Here is a 20,005-nt window from a genome sequence, read left to right on the forward strand (position 1 = left end):
CGTCTGGATGTGCAGGTCACTGAAGACATGAAAGAGACTCCATAAGCAGGTGGTTATAACTCAACCGGTTCCCTGAACAGATTATATTTTATTAACAAAACCTTCGCTTTTCACACAGTTGCAATGATTAAAACCTAAAAGGAGAAAAAAATCCTTAAGCTTCATGTTCAGACTCAACAAGTACACCTTCTCACATGAAGTAAATAAAAAAACATTGACTCTACCTTTCACCAAGATGTTTTACCAAATCACGTGTATTAATATAATAAAGACAAATATGAGCTATCGGATTAATGCACGTGGTTCGTAGAGTTACGTCATCGTGGAAAGGAAGAGAAATTTGAATGGCAAACACAAAGGTGGTCGACGGGGAGGTGTTGTCCTCTTGCTCTCCGGTGGGATGGGGGTGGGGGGTGGGGGGTGACTTCACACGCCAAGGGTCCTATAATCCAATGTAGCAGCATATGGTTGTGCTAATCACTTAGCTCCAACACTCCCCACACTCCACTTCCTCAGTTAGCATGATGTTTACCGACACATTCTCAACCCGAAGCAGCTAAAACTAACGAAGGGTGACCAAGCTTTTGTTTCCGACGCGTTGAGGCTCCCAACGCGTTGCTTTCCGACGCCCGCAGTAAAACGGACATTTAACCTCTAAACTCTAGCGATTTAACCCTCCCCTCACCCCCATCCTAACCTTAACCCAGTTTCTCGTTCTAAATTTCCCGTTAACCATGTTTGAGAGGAACAATACAACTAGAAACAACGTTTTGCATGCGCAAGTGGGTTAAGGTTAGGATGGGATGAGAGGAAGGTTAAATTGCTAGAGGTTAGAGGTGAAAAATCAGTGAAATGTTCGTTTTACCGCGGGCATTGGAAAGCGACGCACCGTCACAGCGTGTCACCTCCGACGTGTTGGGGCGCCCAACGCTTGGCCACCCTTCGTCAGTTTTAGCCGCTTCGGGTGTGAGAATGTGTTGAGTTTACAGACTGACATTAATTCAATGCAGGTCAAGCTAGCATTCAAGCTAGCGCCATTTTAGCCTAAATACAGCATACAACAATTATCTGCACTATTATTTCTTTTATCTAAATAAAATTTCAGTTACAATTCTCTAAAATACAAGTATTTACTTACATGTCCAAACTAAACTTTGCCAACTCTTCATCAGTTTTGAGCCCATGCAGACCACGGAACACTCCATTTTTTTAAAGCATCTCAAATTTTATTTCTACTCAACTGTCGTAAACGTCTCACAGCAAGTCCTAACTTTTTAAAGTTTCTTTGACAACTTGAAGGCTGTTAAAAAATCGGTAACATTAATATTTGTTGCAAACTTCTGGGTTCTTCTGGCATCAAGCACGCTGCAGACCAAGACACATTCTTGTTGATTGACAGCTTCCTCTTGTGGATGGTCAAAGCTCCAGGCTCGAGTTAATGATTTGTTTTGCAGTAAAGGCCAGGGGAGGGACTTGCGAGAATATAATTATTAAATATTACCTACTTTATTTCATACAACAGGGTCAAATAGTCAAATTTTAGCAGTATTACTTATTCATAATGTATTAAATAGAATGGTGTATTTTTTTTGTTTGTTTCTGTACTAAAATTAACAAAATCTGTGTAAGTTGTGATAATAAAGCTGATTAAAAATGCAATTTATACATTTTATTTTAATTTATAGAAGCATGTTTTGACTCCTTTGATGGAAAAAAGCAGAAATTTAAGTCGTAATATTTTCTAATGATAAAAAAACAGTTTTTTATCAAAGTGTCAGAAATGAGCCTCCAGAATAATTTTATCAGTCGTTTTAAATAAGAAAAACATTTTCTTTTCTTTTCTTTCATTTCTAAAGGACAGCAGTGTTTTTTTTCATGCTGCTGCCCTCCAGTGGTCAAACAGAGAAACGCAGGTAAATGCCAATTGTTTTCCCTCTGTTTACTGTTTATTGTTGTGCACTGCACTTGCTCATTATGTACATCCTTTAACAGTAAACAGTCACTAAAAAGAAGCATGTATCTTTCTTTTTTACACAATTCAGTTAATACTTGAACAGCAGACAGGCAAACACATGACACAGAGGACTCAGATCCGACTCATACACACAACAAATTCAAACAACATACACCCACTGACTACGTTATAGAGGTTAGCGCTTCAATATAGCTGTAGGATTCCAGTTCAGTCAGAGAGGGAGCTCACAGGGGTTGTTTCACACGGAGGTCCTCAGAGACACGTTATCTTCTCTTAAATAAAATTATAACTAAAACTAAACAGTAGCTTTAAGTTTTGCAGTTTCAGCCTGAGACCTTCTATTATTCCAGGGATCTGATTTACAAATGTCCTTCTCTTTAGTGGTCCATCATGGATGAATTCAACCTTTACGACACTTTCTTCTTCAGTCAGAATAAAGAAAAAAAATTAAATAAAGCCCATCAACAAGCACATTGTCAGGCATAGCTGCTCGATAGCATGGAGACCATCCGATGAACAGAAGTGAATCAGTTTGTGAACACACAAAGGAAAATATTCCGCTCCGTCTGGGAGCATCTAATGACTGTAAGATAACGACGAGCAAAAAAATGATGAGTTTTGTGTGTTTAGAGCATTGCATTTCAGGTTTTGCATTAATCATCCAAAAATGGAAGCTAACATATAAATTAATGACCCCAGCAATCATTTATGGAGCAAAAATAATGAGCAACGAATAAATTCACATTATTTCAGTTACAGCTCAAAGTCCCTGTACTTTAGTGTTGATATAAACTGGTGCAAAAATGTATTAATTTAAAGAAAAGCATTTCAGTGCACAGAAAGGTCTAAAGAAAAAGCTAAATGATTTAATTAAAGTTGAAAGTTAAAAGTAAAGAAAGATGAATATGTGTAGAAAATCAAAGCCAAATCATGTAAACACGTTTACCATTAATTTAATTCTTCACCTAAAAAAAGGAAGCTTATTTTGAAAAGCTGCACCAAATGTTTGTGCTTTCTTTACAAGTAATGCACGAGGCCTTGAGCTGCTTCACGTAAGGAACTGTGCATGTGCTCATCCCTAAAATATACAATCCTCAGTCCCAAAACAAACAAACAAACAAACTGTATCTGGTAAATGACACACGTCAGCAACTCACCCAGAACATCATCATTCAGTTTCTACGCGTAATCAGTCAGACAGTAAATTTAGTTTTTCTTATCTCTATGATGCCTTTATTTTTCAGTCATCCTCCTGTAACAGAACTAATCCCAGCCTGTGATCCGGAATAGTTTTCAGTGATATTTCAGTCCAAATTAAATCTAGATTTGATACAACAGAACTGATCATGGATCAATTTTAACCCTCTGGAGGCAGGCGTTGCAGATTTGCAACGTTAAAACCTACCTACCTGGTTACTCCACATACAGTACGTATTTCAGGAGCATTTTTTAACTCAGAAGTACCCCTGAAGGACTTAGTTGTTTGTCCTTTTATCAAGCATGAGAGGGTTAAGGCAGAAAAAAAGAAAACTCCAGTTTCTATTGGATAAGAGCTTGTTGAGCTCACGGGTTAGTTGATTTCTGAGCCTCTTTAGTTGTGAAATGTTTACTCGCAGTGCTCCCTGATGTGTTTGTCTCTTATCTGGTGGTCTCTCTCTTTTGATCATCCTTAAATTTGATTGTTGCATTGTTTGGGGGGGGGGGGGGGGGTCAAAGGGCTGAAGGGTGGTAACTGTTGCACCACAGTGGATTCATCTGGAATTTTTTTGTTCAAGTCTCTGTTTGGTGATCATCGACGGTAAATGTTTTGGGTGAGAAGGGAAGAGTGAGTCAAAGTGCAGCTATGAAGGCAGATTGAGGGGTCACACGTGTAAAATCTGACATCCTATCATCTCCACCCACTCGTCCTTTTTTTTGTTGTTGTTGTTGTTGACGTGGTTTTTAATAGAGAGGTTTTTGTCCTTGGCTTTCAAATTCCGACCAGGCATCATTTAGTTCCATGAAAATCAGCTTGGCGTATTGTTCATATGGTTGTCCTGTTGCCTGTGAACAGAAAACAGTAAAAAAACAGTTAAGCCCATATAAAATAGCCACACTGATTTTAAAAATGTGCAATATGTAACAGTTAACGAAGAATGAAATCCTCTGGTCAGCTTTGGGAATTGCAATCATTTTCTCACAGCCATTCAATTCAATTCAAGTTTATTTATATAGCACCAAATCACGACAAGAGTCGTCTCAAGGCACTTCACATAATAAACATTCCAATTCACAGTTCATTAAGCCAATCAGAAATAATGTTTCCTATATGAAGAACCCAGCAAATTACATCAAGTCACTGAGTCAGTGAGTTTCATGGCTGTTGCCAGTGATTAATCAGCACCAGAAGATCCTAAATGACAAGCGAAGACAAGTCATACACACTAAGTTGATAAGCATAAAAACATCTGGTGTTAGCACTCTTCTGTGTTTTACAGTAGGAGCACTTACTACAATTATTACTGTAGTATTTCACTGGCATAGAGGAAGTGTGGGTTAGGATTAGGTGTCTTGCTGTTATAGTTCTGAAAATAACAGGACATGAAACACCACAATTGACTTATTATTCACTTCACACATACATTTCACTGTAATATTGAGTTGTTTGTAATTGGAAAAGGTAAGACTATTTGCTTCTAATTCACCGTTAGCATTGTTAGCTCAACATTAGCCTTCTTCACCTGATAGAATAAAACAAAAAGATGCCGTGGCTTCTTAGGGGTACAAGAAATAACTTCTAGGTCGCTCCTGTTTACTAGTTTTGGTTCATTAAACAACTCCAGAGGTTTTTGCCGGTCAGTGTCAAATTACAATCTCATAAACTCACAGGTCACAACTACGCCGTCCCTCTTTTGTTCTTTTGTTGTTGTTTTATGAAAGAAGAAAGAACTGAAAACTCCCTAGCCGGCTGAGAATGAAATCTGTTTAGGTAATCCTTTCTTGAGACATTAGTCTGTTTTGTGATTATTTCACTGTAGATTTCTTACATATTGCTCCTTTAAATTAGAAGTTTAAAAACCTAACACGCCCCAACAACATGAACCGAAGCAGTTTCTAGTTTTCTCTGATTGATTACACAGGAAACTCATTAGCACACAACTTCAAAACAATCACATGAGCGTGAGACAAAGAAACTGAGTGAAAATGGCTGAAAGTGATTAGAGAAGTGAAATAATTAACTATTTCTGAAGCTCTTATTATGGAAAAGACTCATTAAAAGGATGTGATTCTTTTTATATGATGATCAACAGACTTGAGCTGCAGCGACCCTCTGATAATGACTGAATTCCTGCCGTCTTGCAGCCATTAATCAGTGTTGTTGAGTAACCACACCTCTGAGGTTATAATCATTTCAGCTTCTTCTCTGGTGGATAAATAAGCTTGAGCATTTCCTTATCTTTGCACTCAGGCAGACGCTGTGTCTCAGATTTAAATCAGACAAAGTCACTGAACTTCCAGAGAGGAAGCATGTTCTGCTGAGCTTGCCAGCGGTGATTTATTCCTCTTTACTTTGAAGGTATCTCCAGCTTCTGAAATGGAATGACCACGACAAACAAACAGAGAAGACCAGGAGCCGCGATATCGACTCCCTCCACCAAAATGTGTCTGCATCTTCTGATTCTGATCCTGGTGGAGTCCATCGCAGGAGATCTGCAGGCCATAAAGGTCCTGGACACGAGAAGAGATGACGACAACATTTTCCTGACGATGGCGTGGCAGGTAGCTGACCACCTCCACCCAAAATCCAGCTGCTACGTCTGCGGCCTGATGCCCTTCACAGCTGGAGAAGGTTTGCCTCTCATGGCCCTGCCTGCCTCTGACTGCGACACGTGCAGCCTGATGCACGTTCAGCTGCCCGAGTCGTATTCCCACCACGACTGTCGGACAATAAAAATGAGGCCTCTTCATTGCTCTGAACAAGAAGGAAACTGCAACAGATGTGTCCAAACCCCCAAACCGGTTCCCATCCTGGTCCTTCCTCAGAAGTTCACTTGGTGTTTGGAGAATGACGGTCACACTCCTGTAGGACATTCAGACTGTCTGCGCACATTCACGCGGAAACCAAAAGGGACCAAAACAGACAAGAAATCTCTGGAATCCGTCCCCCACGCGTGTCTGGACAAAGCAGGAGAGAAGCGTTTCGTAGCTCTAGCTAGCCGCACGGCCAGTTGCTCCATCTCCTCTCCCGTTGGGATGTACTGGGTGTGCGGGAACTTCGCCTACCCTTATCTTCCGGTGGATTACAACGGACGCTGTGGATTGGGACACGTGGTCCCGGCTATGAGAGTGTTGCAGTCACTGCCGAAGAGAACTTCTCACCGAGTACGACGGGGAACTTCAGACGTGTTTGGGACGCATAATCAGTCACCTTTTAAGAATGCACTAGGTACACTTATTCCTTTCTATGGCATAATGTCTGCATTAGACCAAATAGCCGATCTGTCTAATGCGATAGAAGCTATCGCTAACTCAACAGGAAGGGCTCTCTCGCTCATGTCCAACGAACTGGCCTCCGTTAGACTCCTGGCTCTCCAAAACAGAGCAGCTTTGGACTTCCTTTTAGCCGCCCAGGGAGGAACCTGTGCAGTTATCGGCTCTGAATGCTGCACATTTGTGCCCGATTACAACGCTACCATCCATGAAATAGTCGGCCGTCTTCACGAAACGGCTAAGTCTGTTCACCAGGACGGGAGCTCCTTGTTAGACTTTTTAAAACCAGCTTTTGGATCCCTCAGCTTCAACATCATCAAGGTGCTGATTGTTTTGATTGTTTCTATCATGTTTTTGTCCTTTTTCGCATCATGCATGAAAAAGTTCTTGTGTAAAGTCTAAAGAACACGTTGCTGGCTTGTTGCTATGCAGCATTGTTTCGTTCTTATTTACTATGCGTGCCTTCATTTGGCAAATTTACTCTGACGCTATTTGTAAACACCAGTTCTGTTCAAGCCAAACCGTAAAAGTAAGCTGAGCCTCTCTGGACGTGAACATTAGTAATAAACGTGGTTTAGTGCTGAATTTACCAGTTCAAAGCCTTGAACTTGTTACTAGGCAGAAAACAGCTGTCTGCTCTGACTCCAAATGAAAAAAAAGCGGGAATAAGAAAAGTGTTTTTTAAGCATTCGGTTTAAAAAGAAAAACATTGAGAAAAGCTGTTTGTAACCGTTGTGGTGCGCTACTCTTCAGCTATCTCTAAGGAGAGTCGTGATTAAGCAGAATGTGTGGTATCTGAAACATGTTTGTATTTTTTTTCTTTTAAAAAATCTTTATTTTAAAATGAGGAAATAAAATCTTTTTAAGTAAAAACATGTGTCTGTAAATATTTTTAGAGATTTTGTATTTTGTTGAAGTACTTTTCACTGAGGTGGATTTATTTATGTATTTATTTATTTATTGGGGGCTTTTTTCATCATGACCCAATAAAATAAAATACTGAAACAAAGATTCTATGAGCAGCAAAAATATACATTTTTATTATCTATTTGATAAATGAAAAAAGCTATCAAAACTTCTTGACAATTATCTTAATAATTTGGGGCAAAAAGAACATTACTAAAGGCGCTACAAGAACAGCGGCTTTCTTTTCGACTTTCAGGAAACTCCTGAAGACCCTGCTCTTCAGAGAGCATCTTCTAAACTAGCATCCTTCCTGTTATTGTTAGCCTCAAGGGCAACATGCCGATTATCACTTGTAAGTCGCTTTGGACAAAAGTGTCTGCTAAATACATGAACATATACATAAAAAGAGGTTTCACTATGATAACAATAAAAAAGTTAAATTGTGAGTAAATATCAAGTTAGTAATCATTTAATTACAATCTCATTTTAATTTTAATTGCTTTACTCTAATATAAACATTAAATGTACTCAACTGCCAGTCACAGGGTTGCTTATATTTACTGAATTACATATTTCTTTAACTCTTATTGAATGTAACATTTAAAAACTGGACTTCATTAAGTAAATACACTTACTGGCCACTTTATTGGGTACACCTTGCTAATCCTGGGTTGGACCCCTTTTTGCCTTCAGTGCTGCCTTAATCCTTCATGGCCCAGATTCAACAAGGTACTGGAAACATTCCTCAGAGATTTTGGTCCATATTGACATGACAGCATCACACAGTTGCTGCAGATTTGTTGGCTGCACATCCATGATGCAAATCTTGCTCCACTGATTGTAGTGCTGCAACAATGATCAGTTAGTACTAAGGGGACCAAAGTGTGCCAAGAAAATGTCCCCCACACCGTTACACCCCCACCACCAGTCTGAACCATTGACACAAGGCAGGATGGATCCATGCTTTCATGTTGGTGACATCAAATTCTGACCCTACCATCCGAATGTTGCAACAGAAATCGAGACTCGTCAGACCAGGCGACATTTTTCCAATCTTCTATTATCCCGTTTTGGTGAGTCGGTGTGAATTGTAGCCTCAGTTTCCAGTTCTTTGCTGACAGGAGTGGCAGGCGCGTTGCAAGCTTTTCAAAAGTGTGGGGGATGTTGTCTGTGGATGCCATCAGCTGTAAATTGAAACTCAACCTTAATCCAGTAAGGGGTCCTCGCATAATGTGAAGTCCTTCCAAAAACATGCTTAATATTCACCACTGTATAAACTGCACACATGCAGAACGGGAAGAACTAAACTTCCAAACAACAGAACCCAAGTTTTCTCCATCAACAACACCCAATTTCAACAATAAGCTGTTAAATCAAAAGTACGTAAAAAGACACTAAATACGCATTTAGAGAAAAACACACAGTAGCGAAAATCCAATATCCTATCCACAGAATCCGCCGTTTAAATTAAAGCCCAGGCTCTTCTCTTTTCAACAATATTTACGTACTCTATGTGCAAAATCCACAGAGCCAGCAGCTAATTAAGCAATATCACACTCAAGGTCATGCGTTGTTGCTGAATATCAGCACTGGTGTGATTCGGTCGTAGGCACGAGGCCACAGGCCGAGTGTTGTAGATAATCACACCAGTGCTGATATTCAGCAACAACGCATGACCTTGAGTGTGATATTGCTTTTACACAACAGTTCTACCTGCTCATTTTATTGTTTATAACAACAATAAGCAACAACAGATTATAATTTGTTCATTTATTTATTCATTGATCAGGCTCCGCCGAAACAAATAGTCCCAAAACAAAACGGAGACTCAGACAAGGCTGATGCTAGGCAACACAAACATTTTCTACAATAATGGTTAGAACGCCTGTGCACAGCAGAGTGTACTGTTTGTAAACAGTCCCAGTGCTGTTATAGTCCAATATCAGCACTCTTGGAAAGTCTCTTGACCAATCAAATCACTCGGTCAGAACTAACTGTTGTATAACAAACCACAGCTCATTTTATGACGTGAAAAGCGTAAATTCAGTCTCACCTTTGTTGATTCATGGTCATAATCCGTGTTATAGTAAAAACAATCCAATCCCTTTGTGTAATCCATCTTCACAACATCACACAAAGCTAATTCATAGCTGTTTTAGCTTGCATCCATCCGACGCCAAATCCCAAAAAACTAGCCGAAAAAAAAATCAAAAGCAAGAGATTCTATTGGCTCAGAGGTTTCCTAACTAACCTGAACGGCTTCAATAATCCAACGGCGGGTTCCAGAGAAACTCCTGAATAAACTGTAGTTCCAGCCCAGTCCACCAGCTCACAGGTGTACTCTGGTAGAGGCGGGACAGTTTCGACAAACTTTATTTGTCACTGAATGTTAACAAAGCTGGCTTTAAAGTTGGACAACAAAAACTATTCCGTAGAAGGAGCATTCAGTTATCCCTTTTGCAAAACGGCTGGAAAAGTGTGGGTGTTGAGGTGTTGAACGATCTCAATAAGAAAAGTGTGGGTGTTGAAACCCCCACATCCCCCACGGGTGCGACGCCCATGAGGAGTGGCACCCGGTGTGGTCTTCTGCTGCTGTAGCCCATCTGCCTCAAGGTTCAACGTGTTGTGCGTTCAGAGATGCTCTTCTGCATAACTTGGTTATAACGAGTGGTTGTTTGAGTTACTGTTGCCTTTCTATCAGCTCAAACCAGTCTGGCCATTCTTCTCTGACCTCTGGCATCAACAAGGCATTTTCGCCCACAGAACTGCCGCTCACTGGATGTTTTCCTTTTGTCAGACCATTCATCTGTAAAGATGGTTGTGTGTGGCAATCCCAGAAGATCAACAGTTTCTGAAATACTCAGACCAGCTCGTCTGGCACCAACACCCATGCCACATTCAAAGTCACTAAAATCACCTTTCTTCCCCGTTCTGAAGCTCGGTTTTAACTGCAGCGGATCGTCTTGACCATGTCAACATGCCTAAATGCATTGAGTTGCCCCCATCTGATTGGCTGATTAGTGATTTGCAGTAATGAGCAGTTGGACAGGTGTACCCAATAAAGTGGCCAGTGAGTGTATGAGTTCATTTGCATAATTGGCCAGAAAAAATGAATGACAAATGGATTTTCCTTTAACTTTTAGACCCAGAACTTTTGTTGATAGGACTTTGCCTTTAGTCTGTTTAGACACAGAATCATAAAAACTAGGCATGCACCGATACCACTTTTTCCCAAACCGATACCATACCGATACTTGGATCTGAATATTCGCCGCCGATACCAATTACCGATACTTCCACCACACAAAAAAATGCAATGATTTGGAAAACAGATTTTATTTTCTTCTCTGCTTTCAACAGGAAAGGACTGTGAGGTAGATAAAAAGTAAAATATATGAATAGAAATCATCACAAAACTAAACTATTAGGTGAACGGAAATGACAAGTTACAGTGAAGCCATTTTCAAACAACTGCGTTGGTATCGGTTCCTGGTATCGGTTAACTTTTACCGATACCGATACTGGTATCGGTGCATCCCTAATAAAAACTCCACATTCTCTTGTTACAAACATGAAATCTCCCCTGGTTTACATGGATGACCTCACCTTATCTGGGTGAACAACCAGGACTGCTTTGCGGTAGACCTTCTTGACCTGTTCTGGGGTAACCAGGTCAGCCATTCCCACCGGCTTCCATCGAGTCTCTCCCTCCCAAAGCACAGTGTGCATGGTGGACAGCAGGGCACGAATGTTACGCTCTTTCCCTTCAATCCAGTCCAAAATCTGGGACACAAAGGGGGGAGACAGCGATGAGACGCCAACAGCCGGAGAAGAGCCGATTTGAAACAACTCTTAGGACAAATTCTTTCGGAAATGTTGGCTGTGGTAGAAAGCCACGGGAGTAATTGGGTGAACCAAGCTCATGGAAGGCCTACACTGGCTGCTTCATTAATTCAGGGATAAACACAGAGTTCTTGACAGCCAAATGGTTTTGAGCAAACTAAAACTAAGAGGGATGATAGATCCAGGACATGACTTATGTCAGTAATAAAACAAAATCTTGCCTTTATTTTCTCAGGGTCCATCTCTTTGGCCATCTCCTCTTTCCTCATCTCTGCTATAGTCCTGGGCCCTTTCTTCTCTTTGGTCCCTGAAAAGCCCTGACCTGACAGCAGGTCATCGAAGTTAACATCCGAGGCTCTGGGCTTTGAACCTGGAACAAGCAGAAGGGCAGAAAACAGACTTTTAAATGATTAAAACTGTTTTCTCTTTCTCAAAATCAAAGCAGAATAAAGAAAAATGAAAAAGAGTTAAAAATATATTCCAGTAGATTTGAATTACCAGTGAACTGTAATTTTGAAAAAAGTTTCTTTATAGAAACAACTATGTAAATGTGTCCTAGAGCTTCATTTGGTGACAATTACAGGTGAAAAAAAGAATCAGCTCAGAGTTCAAAGAGCTGCCTGTATTTTAGCGACATCTAGTGGTGAACTTGTAGGTTGCAACCAACGGAAATTTCTGGAAAATCGCCCTCCCTGTTCTGAACCTGCACGAGTCACTAAAAAGACCCTAAATAAACATCTTTTGTACGTTCATTCTGTGTTTCTTCCAACTGCATTACTTGGTTCTTTTATTAACACAACAAAAGAGTTGTTTTTACCTTGTTTTTCTGGCGTTTACTCTGAGGAGTGTTACAGTGTTGGTGAAAACGTCAGCAAAAACAAGGTAAAAACAACTCTTTTGCTGTGCTGAAAAAAGAACCAAGTAATGCAGTAGGAAGCCCCTACATGTTAGAATTAAACGGGAACTAAACTCTTACTGACCGGTTCCATTAGTATTTTAAACTCCCCCTAATTTTGACTTTTGTTGGTTCATGTAGATTTTGTTCTGCTGCTTTATGTTAAAATATGTATTTTCTTAGCAGATGTACCACAGCTATGTGTTGAAGAGTGGGGGGGCTTCAGCCCCACATCCCGACTCAGGATCCAAATATATACACATGGCTTACCCCACAAAGAGAATACTTTGATTTTTCATTATAACCATAATACTTATTTCACATCATTAGTTTTACAATATTCAAAAAAATATCATTAAAATTTTTGCTCTTAAATAGTTATAAAGATCAGCAGTTTGAGCTGGCATGATTTAGCCCAATCTCTGGACCACAATGATTACAGGGCAGCAGCCACATCAGCTTTGATCATCTGCTCACCCATTCCAGCCTGTGATTTCCCCCCCGCACTGGGAGAGCCTCCTCCCATTGCTGAGAAGTTGACGTTGTAGTTGGGACGGTTTTGAGGCGATGTGTGCGGCATGGAGGTGTGGCTGGGGCTGGGCTTTGGTTGGGCTCCAGGACCCTGTCCCTGAGCTTGCCTCCCTCCACCGCCTCCTGTTCCCGGCTGCCATGAGGGGAAGCTGGCTCCAGAGTGGGGCTGCCACCCTCCTGTGTGCTGGGGAGACGGCGGCGGCCTCGACGGGGAGCCCATAGGAGGGAAGGAAGGGGTTGATCCTGTTGGAGTGGTGGGCTTGCTTGAGAATCCAGATCCTCCTGGTTATAAAACGATTATTAATTATTTAAAGGCAATTGATGTGAAAAAACACCAGGAATATGATCCATATCAGACCTCCAAGGCTGCCAGACAGGTTGCCGATGTCTGCAAATGGATCCAGGGTGTTTGGCTTAGTTTGGTGGGTGGGGGTGCTGTGGACAGAACCAGTGGGACTGGTAGTGGCTGAGCGGCTTCCCATACCAAAGCCTCCTCCTAAATCATTTAACAGACAATGGTGTAGGCGAAGGTATCAGATCACATTCTTTGTTGCATGTGCTCATTATTCACACGTCTTTGTGAGATACCTGAACTTGTGGTTGCAGGTTTGTTCCAGTCCCATCCTCCCATGGCGTTCTGCTGCTGAATGTTGACAGTTGGCGGTGAGGGCGGCACCGGGGAACTCCGATCTGATCAACCGAATAAAGGTCGGTCACATAGAGAGCATGAACTAAAATAAACTCAGGTAACCAGAAGGAAAGAAGAAGCTCAGACCAGGCTCATTAATGCAACATGAGTTGTGTTGGAATTGAAACATAAGGAAGTGAATCAGCTGCAAACTTAGCAAGAGTAAATTATGCAAAAGTCGTAAACAAACAACACTTTTTCACATTGGAACGAAGGCTGAACAGGACAATAAGATGTATGATATTTTAAACAAACATTATAATGTGAGTAACAAGAATGTAGATGAAAAATGAGAATACTAGGGGTGTAACGGTACATGAATTGGTATTGGAGCTGAAATCCTCACAGACGTGTAACTGTGCTGCACGCAAGCAGCCATGTCCAAATCCCGGGACTCCATCCTTCCAAAGACCTGCCCGACGTGACTGACGTAGGCTGGTGTCTGTACCAGACAGCGGGCCCCTTTCCATTTATTTTATTGTATTGTGTGTATGTGTTTTATGTAATATGTGAAAATATTTTTGGATAATTTACTGCCAGTAAAGTTTTGCTTTAAAGAAAACTTTTTTTTTTCCCACTTTGCTCTCTCACTGTACCAAAAACGAACTGAACCGTGGAATTAAAACCAAGGTGCATTCTGACCCGGCATTACAGGTTTACCGTTTCACCCCTTCTGAACACTAGAAAACATGACTAAATTTGTGATGCTTTGAGGGAATTAGCAGCAGAAGCATGCCTTACCCATGCTGGTGGGTGATGGAGAACGAGCAGCATGCAGAAATGGGTCTGACTGCCCCGTATTACCTGGTCCAAGGAACGAACCCATCATCTCCTGAGGCTTAGGCATGGGGGCCGCTCCAAAGGGATCAAATGCTAAGGAGAACAAAGCAGACAGAGAAAGAGAAAAGGTTTTCATTTCAAAACTCTTTTTATTCCAATACATTTTAATTATCTCACCTGGAGGAGCGGGGGAGGGGGATGGAGAGGCAGTTTTGGGTGCTACTTTGTGTGGGGTGGACTGGGTGGACGAGGGTCCACTGGCTGGCTGGGGAGGGGCACCGAACAAGTCCCCTAGGAGGTCAGTGGTTGCGGTTGGATGCTGGGATGAGGGGAACGGACGGCTGACGCCCTCTCCATCTAGACCAAGAAGATCCACTTCCTCAGCGCGTTCAGGTGCCACCGGCGTTGGAGGTTCTGGTTTCTGTGAGGCGGTACTAATGCTGCTTCGCTGACTGGACAGTGAGAGCATTTCATCATCTGAGGGTTCGCTCTCCTCCACGTGGCCTCGACCATCTCCGTGTTGCCGGCTTGGCTCTTCAAAGCAATGAAACTCACAATGTTAGCAGGACACGGGGAGGACAATGTGAGCAGTAAAGCTAACGACGGTCATTGTTTCTACAAGCAACAACAGTTCTCCGCATTATGCAATCTATAAACCTAAAGAGGGGTGGATCTTTGATAAACTTCCAAATCAATAAAAAGCAATACTTCACCTTGATTTAAAGAGGGACCATTTTTATAGCTTCATAACTTTATACACAGAGGAAAAATACTGTCTGCTGTCGTCACTCACCAGAAGATGAGTCTCTAGGGACTTACTAGGACTCGGGATTTATTACCCAGAAGGCTGCTTTTCATGTCCAAACGTTCTATCAAAGCGATGCATTACTACTTAACAACGTGGGTTTCATTCCAATTCAATCAATACTCAACATAGAGGTAAAGAGCCAAATGGAGTTTCCAATACCAGAAAATGTTTCTGTCAATATTTTAATCTACTTTTAGGATTGAATTGAACCAAGCCCTGGTTTAATGCAGCTGCTGTAAATTTCTACTAACAGGTACCCATCTCTCTTACCCTCCAGGTCCAAGCCCTCCATCTCGTCTTGCAAGAACAAAGCATTGGTCAGATTTGTGTGTTTTTATACTAATGCATTTGTGTGTTTTTGCACACAATTACTGTTTGTTTACGCACAAACCACACACAAAACAATATCATGATGTCTGCGTGTAGATGTTTTATGATGACATCTTTCTGTGGGACACAGAGTTACTTGTCTTGTCTTTTACAGTCTGATGTAAGAACTATCAGTCGTTTGGATCAAGGTTTCATTTGTAAGATACGGTGTTAATTAACTTTTATTATTACTTAAATGAAGCCTTTGCTGGCAAAGGAATTGTTAACAAACAGCAGTTTAAAGGTTAGTTTGACACATGTTGACTTCACATGGAAGTGGAAAAATAACAAACGCAATTTTAAAAACTGAGGCCATGTGCACACGTAGCTGGGTATGCCACACATCAGATATTTTCTACAGTTTGGTCCGTCGTCTACACAAAAGTGTAGATATACGACACCAAAAACGCTTCTTTCAAAAATCTCTGACCAAAGTAGAGATTTGGGAAATCTTCATCATCATTTGCTCGTGGACGTTAAGAACTGAGGCTTTAGTATTTACCGCGTCACTCCCCGCGACAAAAATGCTCTGACATCACATGCGTGATCTGTGTTCACGCTTGCTAACTAGTTTTAACAAGCTCAATTACTCTATGCTAAACCCCCATCTAATTATTCCACATCCAAGGAATAAGGAGCCTCACACCCATCCACTTCCGGTCCATGGGTTTCCAACCGCCCAAAAAAATGAATGGGGGTCTACGAGCAGATAAAAGTTATTTTCTGATCCCGTTTGATACGTGACGTGGATTTCAAATATGATGTGTGTGAATTTTAAAGACACATTTTGATGCCAAGAAAGGTACCTGCGATAGCCAGAGCATCCTGGTGCTCCTGGTGGCAGGAAAACAGAACATTGGGACTCAGGTCTTTACAAGGGAACTGCTCCCATGGTGGCGTCAGGTCTTTCTGCTTGTCCACCCCCTCCACCTCAATATCCAGTATCACGTGGAACAGCTGTGGATATTTCTCTGGGGCGTCACAAGCATCCAGCTCTGGTCTGGGAAGAAAAAGCAACACAGTAAAACACTAAAACACGGTTACAGAGATAGTATTACTTCATTTCATCTCATGCATTTATTGCTTATTTATGTAGCTGATTTACAACGCATGCCCCCAAATGGCTTTCAGCTGCTTAATATTATTTAAGAATAAAAAGAAAATTTAAAAGATATTTTTTCCATCCAATTATATTTACTGGGTATATTTTATATCTAAAGTTGTTCTTACTTGTTGAACTTTAGCATAGTTGTTCCAGGAGTGATGAAGCCAGTGTGGAACTGGATCTGGAAGATCTGGGTGTTGGACACCTAACAAGAAAACAGAAATAGTTTCAATCTCTAAAATGACACGACTTACATTACATGTATAAAGCAGAAATATGAGTAATAGACTAATAACCCATACCATTGTTAGGATAAAATTCAAAGAATAAGGTTTGGTCAAAGTCAAAGTTAAAGAATAAAACTAAAACCGTGACAGGTCTGAGAAGCTTTTGAAGTCAGAAACTGTTTATGCAACATTTTAGTGGCTGCAATCTAAAAAATAAATACTCCGAATTCTAAAACAACAACATTGTGCTTCTGAGAAAACCTAAAGGTGTACTATAGTAATGCACGGTATGTAAATTTAGCCGGTATCGGTAGAGATTGTGCCTCTACCGTCCAATCATGACTGCACATGAACACATTTAGCTTGTATTGTAATTAAAATATCTTCATCTTTATTCTTTTTATGAGAAGTTTTATGTTGCATTGTTTGGATTCTTTTTCCAAACAATGCATAAACTTAAAACATAAAAATTATTTGAGATGTTTTTTTAAAATAAGTTTTGAACATCAAATGTAATTTAAATGGCATTCTATACTTTGTAAAAGTTTTTGTTCTGCAGCAATTCATTCATCATTTTGACATGTATAAACAGAAGTAAAGAATATATCGCAACATATACCGTTACCAAACACAAAATACTTTAGGCCATATTGGCCATTTCTAGTGTACTAGAAAGAGTTTTGTTTTAAAATTGGAAACTGTTCTTTGTGCTGTATGTCATATAAAACTTTGTTCAAATTCAATTCAAATTCAAATTCAAAAATACTTTATTAATCCCAGAGGGAAATTGATTGCTGTAGTAGCTCAGAATAATAATAATAATCAAGTCATCAAAGAGTTATTGTATATTACAATGGCTGTTGGCAGGAAGGATCTCCAGTAGCGGTCAGTGTTGCAGCCAAACTGAAGCAGCCTCTGACTGAAGACACTCTTCCGTTGTCGGACAGTCTTGTGAAGAGAATGCTCAGGGTTGTCCATAATTTCCTTGATTCTCTGGAGAATGCTTGTTTGCATCATCTCCTCCAGTGGTTCCACAGTCGTCCCCAGAACAGAACCAGCCTTTTTTATTAGGCTGTTGAGCCTTTTCAGGTCCCTGCTTCTGATGCTACTACCCCAACAGACGATGGCTGAAGAGATTACACTCTCAACAACAGACTTGTAGAAGATCTGCAGCATCTTGCTACAGACATTGAAGGACCTAAGCATCCTCAAGAAGTGCAGTCTGCTGTGTCCCTTCTTGTAAACGGCTTCGCTGTTCTTTCTCCAGTCCAGTCTGTTGTCCAGGTGAACTCCAAGGTATTTGTATTCCTCAACCACCTCCACTTCTTCGCCCATGATGGAAACAGTGTTGGACTCCACCCTGTTTCTCCTGAAGTCTAAAATCATCTCCTTTGTTTTGTTCACGTTCAAGGTCAGATGATTGTTTCCACACCATGCAACAAAGCGCTCCACCAGCTCTCTGTACTCAGCTTCCTGTCCATCTCTGATACACCCAAAAACTGCAGAGTCATCTGAATATTTCTGTAGATGACAGGTCTCTGATTTGTACTGGAAGTCTGAGGTGTACAGGGTGAAAAGGAATGGTGAGAGTACAGTCCCCTGTGGTGCTCCAATGTTACTGATCACCTAGTTTGACGTGCAGTTCTTCAGCCTCACAAACTGTGGTCTGTTTGTCAGGTAGTCTTTAATCCAGGTGATAGTTTAGGCCCCCACCTGTGTCTTCTGGAGCTTCTGGCAAAGTACATTGGGCTTGATTGTGTTAAATGCACTGGAGAAATCAAAGAACATGCCTCTCACAGTGCTGCCTGCTTCGTCCAGATGACAGTGGGTTGGTTGAAGCAGCTGGATGATGGCATCTTCAACTCCAACTCCATGGCGATAGGCAAACTGCAGCGGCTCCTGATTTGTTCTAGTTTGCTTATTCAGGTGGACCAACAGGAATCTCTCCAGGACCTTCATGAGGGGGCTCAAACTGACCAAGGAGCCCTAATAAATGGCTAAACTCAACTTCATAAAACTGGTTTAGGACGTCAGCACCACCTCGAGCTAGTGCTAGCATGTTTATGCAAATCATTGACTGTGCATGTGTTGGACGGACCCTCTGCACCCGTAGGTTTCTGAAGAGATTAACTGAAGTCCAGAGAGCAGTTCTCCATAACAACCATCTTTGCTGTGTCACACATCTCGTCACACCCGGAAAATGCAAAAGTGGAGCTGAGAGTGGGGTTGGAGGGTGGGGGCAGATGATTTATGGGCTCGACACACGGGAGGCGACGCCTCTCCTCCATTCATTTTCAATGAGACATGCGCGACAAAGCGATAATCACGGGTCTCTCTCCTACTAAGCGAAACGCGAAAAACGTGCGTGTGAAATTTTGCACTCGTGCACGGCACGTGCACGGACGACCCAGCGACGCAATCCCAAAAAGTTGAAACATTTTCAACTTTTCATCGCTGTCGCTCGGACGAGGACCAATCAACGGAGGTTTCATTCACTGACCAATGAGCGGACATTATGCTCCGCACATCTCCTAGCAAACATAAAGGAGAAGTTGATTATTATTATGTTTTATATAGTAAAATCAGAAGTAAGATTTCACATAACTCTAGCAGCACCTTGTGAAACATCATATCTACCACTTTATTAACTCTGAACCGCTTAAATAACCTTAATTCCCTCCAACGTGACACAGCCAAACAAAACAACGGAAGTTTCGATTTCGCCATGGAACAGAACGCGTAGACGGCTTTGCCGCTGGCCGCTGCCGTGGATCGCCTCCCGTGTGACAGGTAATAAAAGCGACAGCGACAAATTTCGCTGATCGCGGTCGTTTGTCGCCTCCCGTGTGTCGAGCCCATTACACTGCTGACGTAGCTATGAGCTAACTGAGCTAAATTAAACTAACAGAGATTGACAGACGGTTTTAGGCAGAAAACTGTGGTTGAGCGATTCTGCTACCCGCTGCCTTTTATGCTCTAATGCTTTTATCATGAAGCAGGGGCCGAGGCCCTCCCTGGAACAAGGAGGAGGGCAGGCCGCTAGTGCTGATGGCTCATTTGCTACCTGTCAGTCAAACACACTTCCCTAAGTATCCATTATCTCAAGATTTAATCACATCTGAAGGGATGAGTGTCAAACAAATTTACCCCCCTCAAAGTTCTCATGACTATTAAACCCAAAATATTTTCTGAACCAGGCTGTAAACACGTGTGTTTCTGCTGTGAAGTTAGCATTTTTAACATGGGAGCCAATGGGAACGTGCTCATTTCTGGAGCCCTAGAGGATGAGGGGGGAACTGCAATTTTTGTCACTTCCATGAAGACTTCACTTCGGTAGGCGGAGTTTGCCCCTTGATGCAAACATGATAAAGTTGAAAATGCGGCTGGTCTGTGTCACCAACATCCTAA

General features: G+C 41.5%; 1 protein-coding gene across 2 annotated transcripts in view; it reads right to left on the bottom strand.

The window, feature by feature from the left end:
- Positions 1–3,662: 3,662 nt before the first annotated feature.
- The window catches only part of dnajc6 (DnaJ (Hsp40) homolog, subfamily C, member 6), a 37,460-nt gene continuing 21,117 nt past the window's right edge, over positions 3,663–20,005 (bottom strand). The window contains exons 9-18 of one of the 2 annotated variants that reach the window (XM_054752125.2): positions 16,496–16,575; positions 16,072–16,265; positions 14,266–14,622; positions 14,113–14,181; positions 13,209–13,310; positions 12,979–13,116; positions 12,567–12,902; positions 11,416–11,564; positions 10,958–11,134; positions 3,663–4,018 (exon numbers count right to left, since the gene is read on the bottom strand). In XM_054752125.2, coding sequence (XP_054608100.2) covers positions 3,917–4,018; positions 10,958–11,134; positions 11,416–11,564; positions 12,567–12,902; positions 12,979–13,116; positions 13,209–13,310; positions 14,113–14,181; positions 14,266–14,622; positions 16,072–16,265; positions 16,496–16,575 — 1,704 coding nt within the window. In that variant the 3' untranslated portion in view covers positions 3,663–3,916. Of the gene's footprint in view, positions 4,019–10,957; positions 11,135–11,415; positions 11,565–12,566; positions 12,903–12,978; positions 13,117–13,208; positions 13,311–14,049; positions 14,182–14,265; positions 14,623–16,071; positions 16,266–16,495; positions 16,576–20,005 lie in introns of both variants that reach the window. The other variant, XM_015970984.3, reaches the window with a different exon arrangement.

Source organism: Nothobranchius furzeri, chromosome 8 (genome assembly GCF_043380555.1).
Source record: "Nothobranchius furzeri strain GRZ-AD chromosome 8, NfurGRZ-RIMD1, whole genome shotgun sequence".
Classification (NCBI taxonomy): domain Eukaryota; kingdom Metazoa; phylum Chordata; class Actinopteri; order Cyprinodontiformes; family Nothobranchiidae; genus Nothobranchius; species Nothobranchius furzeri.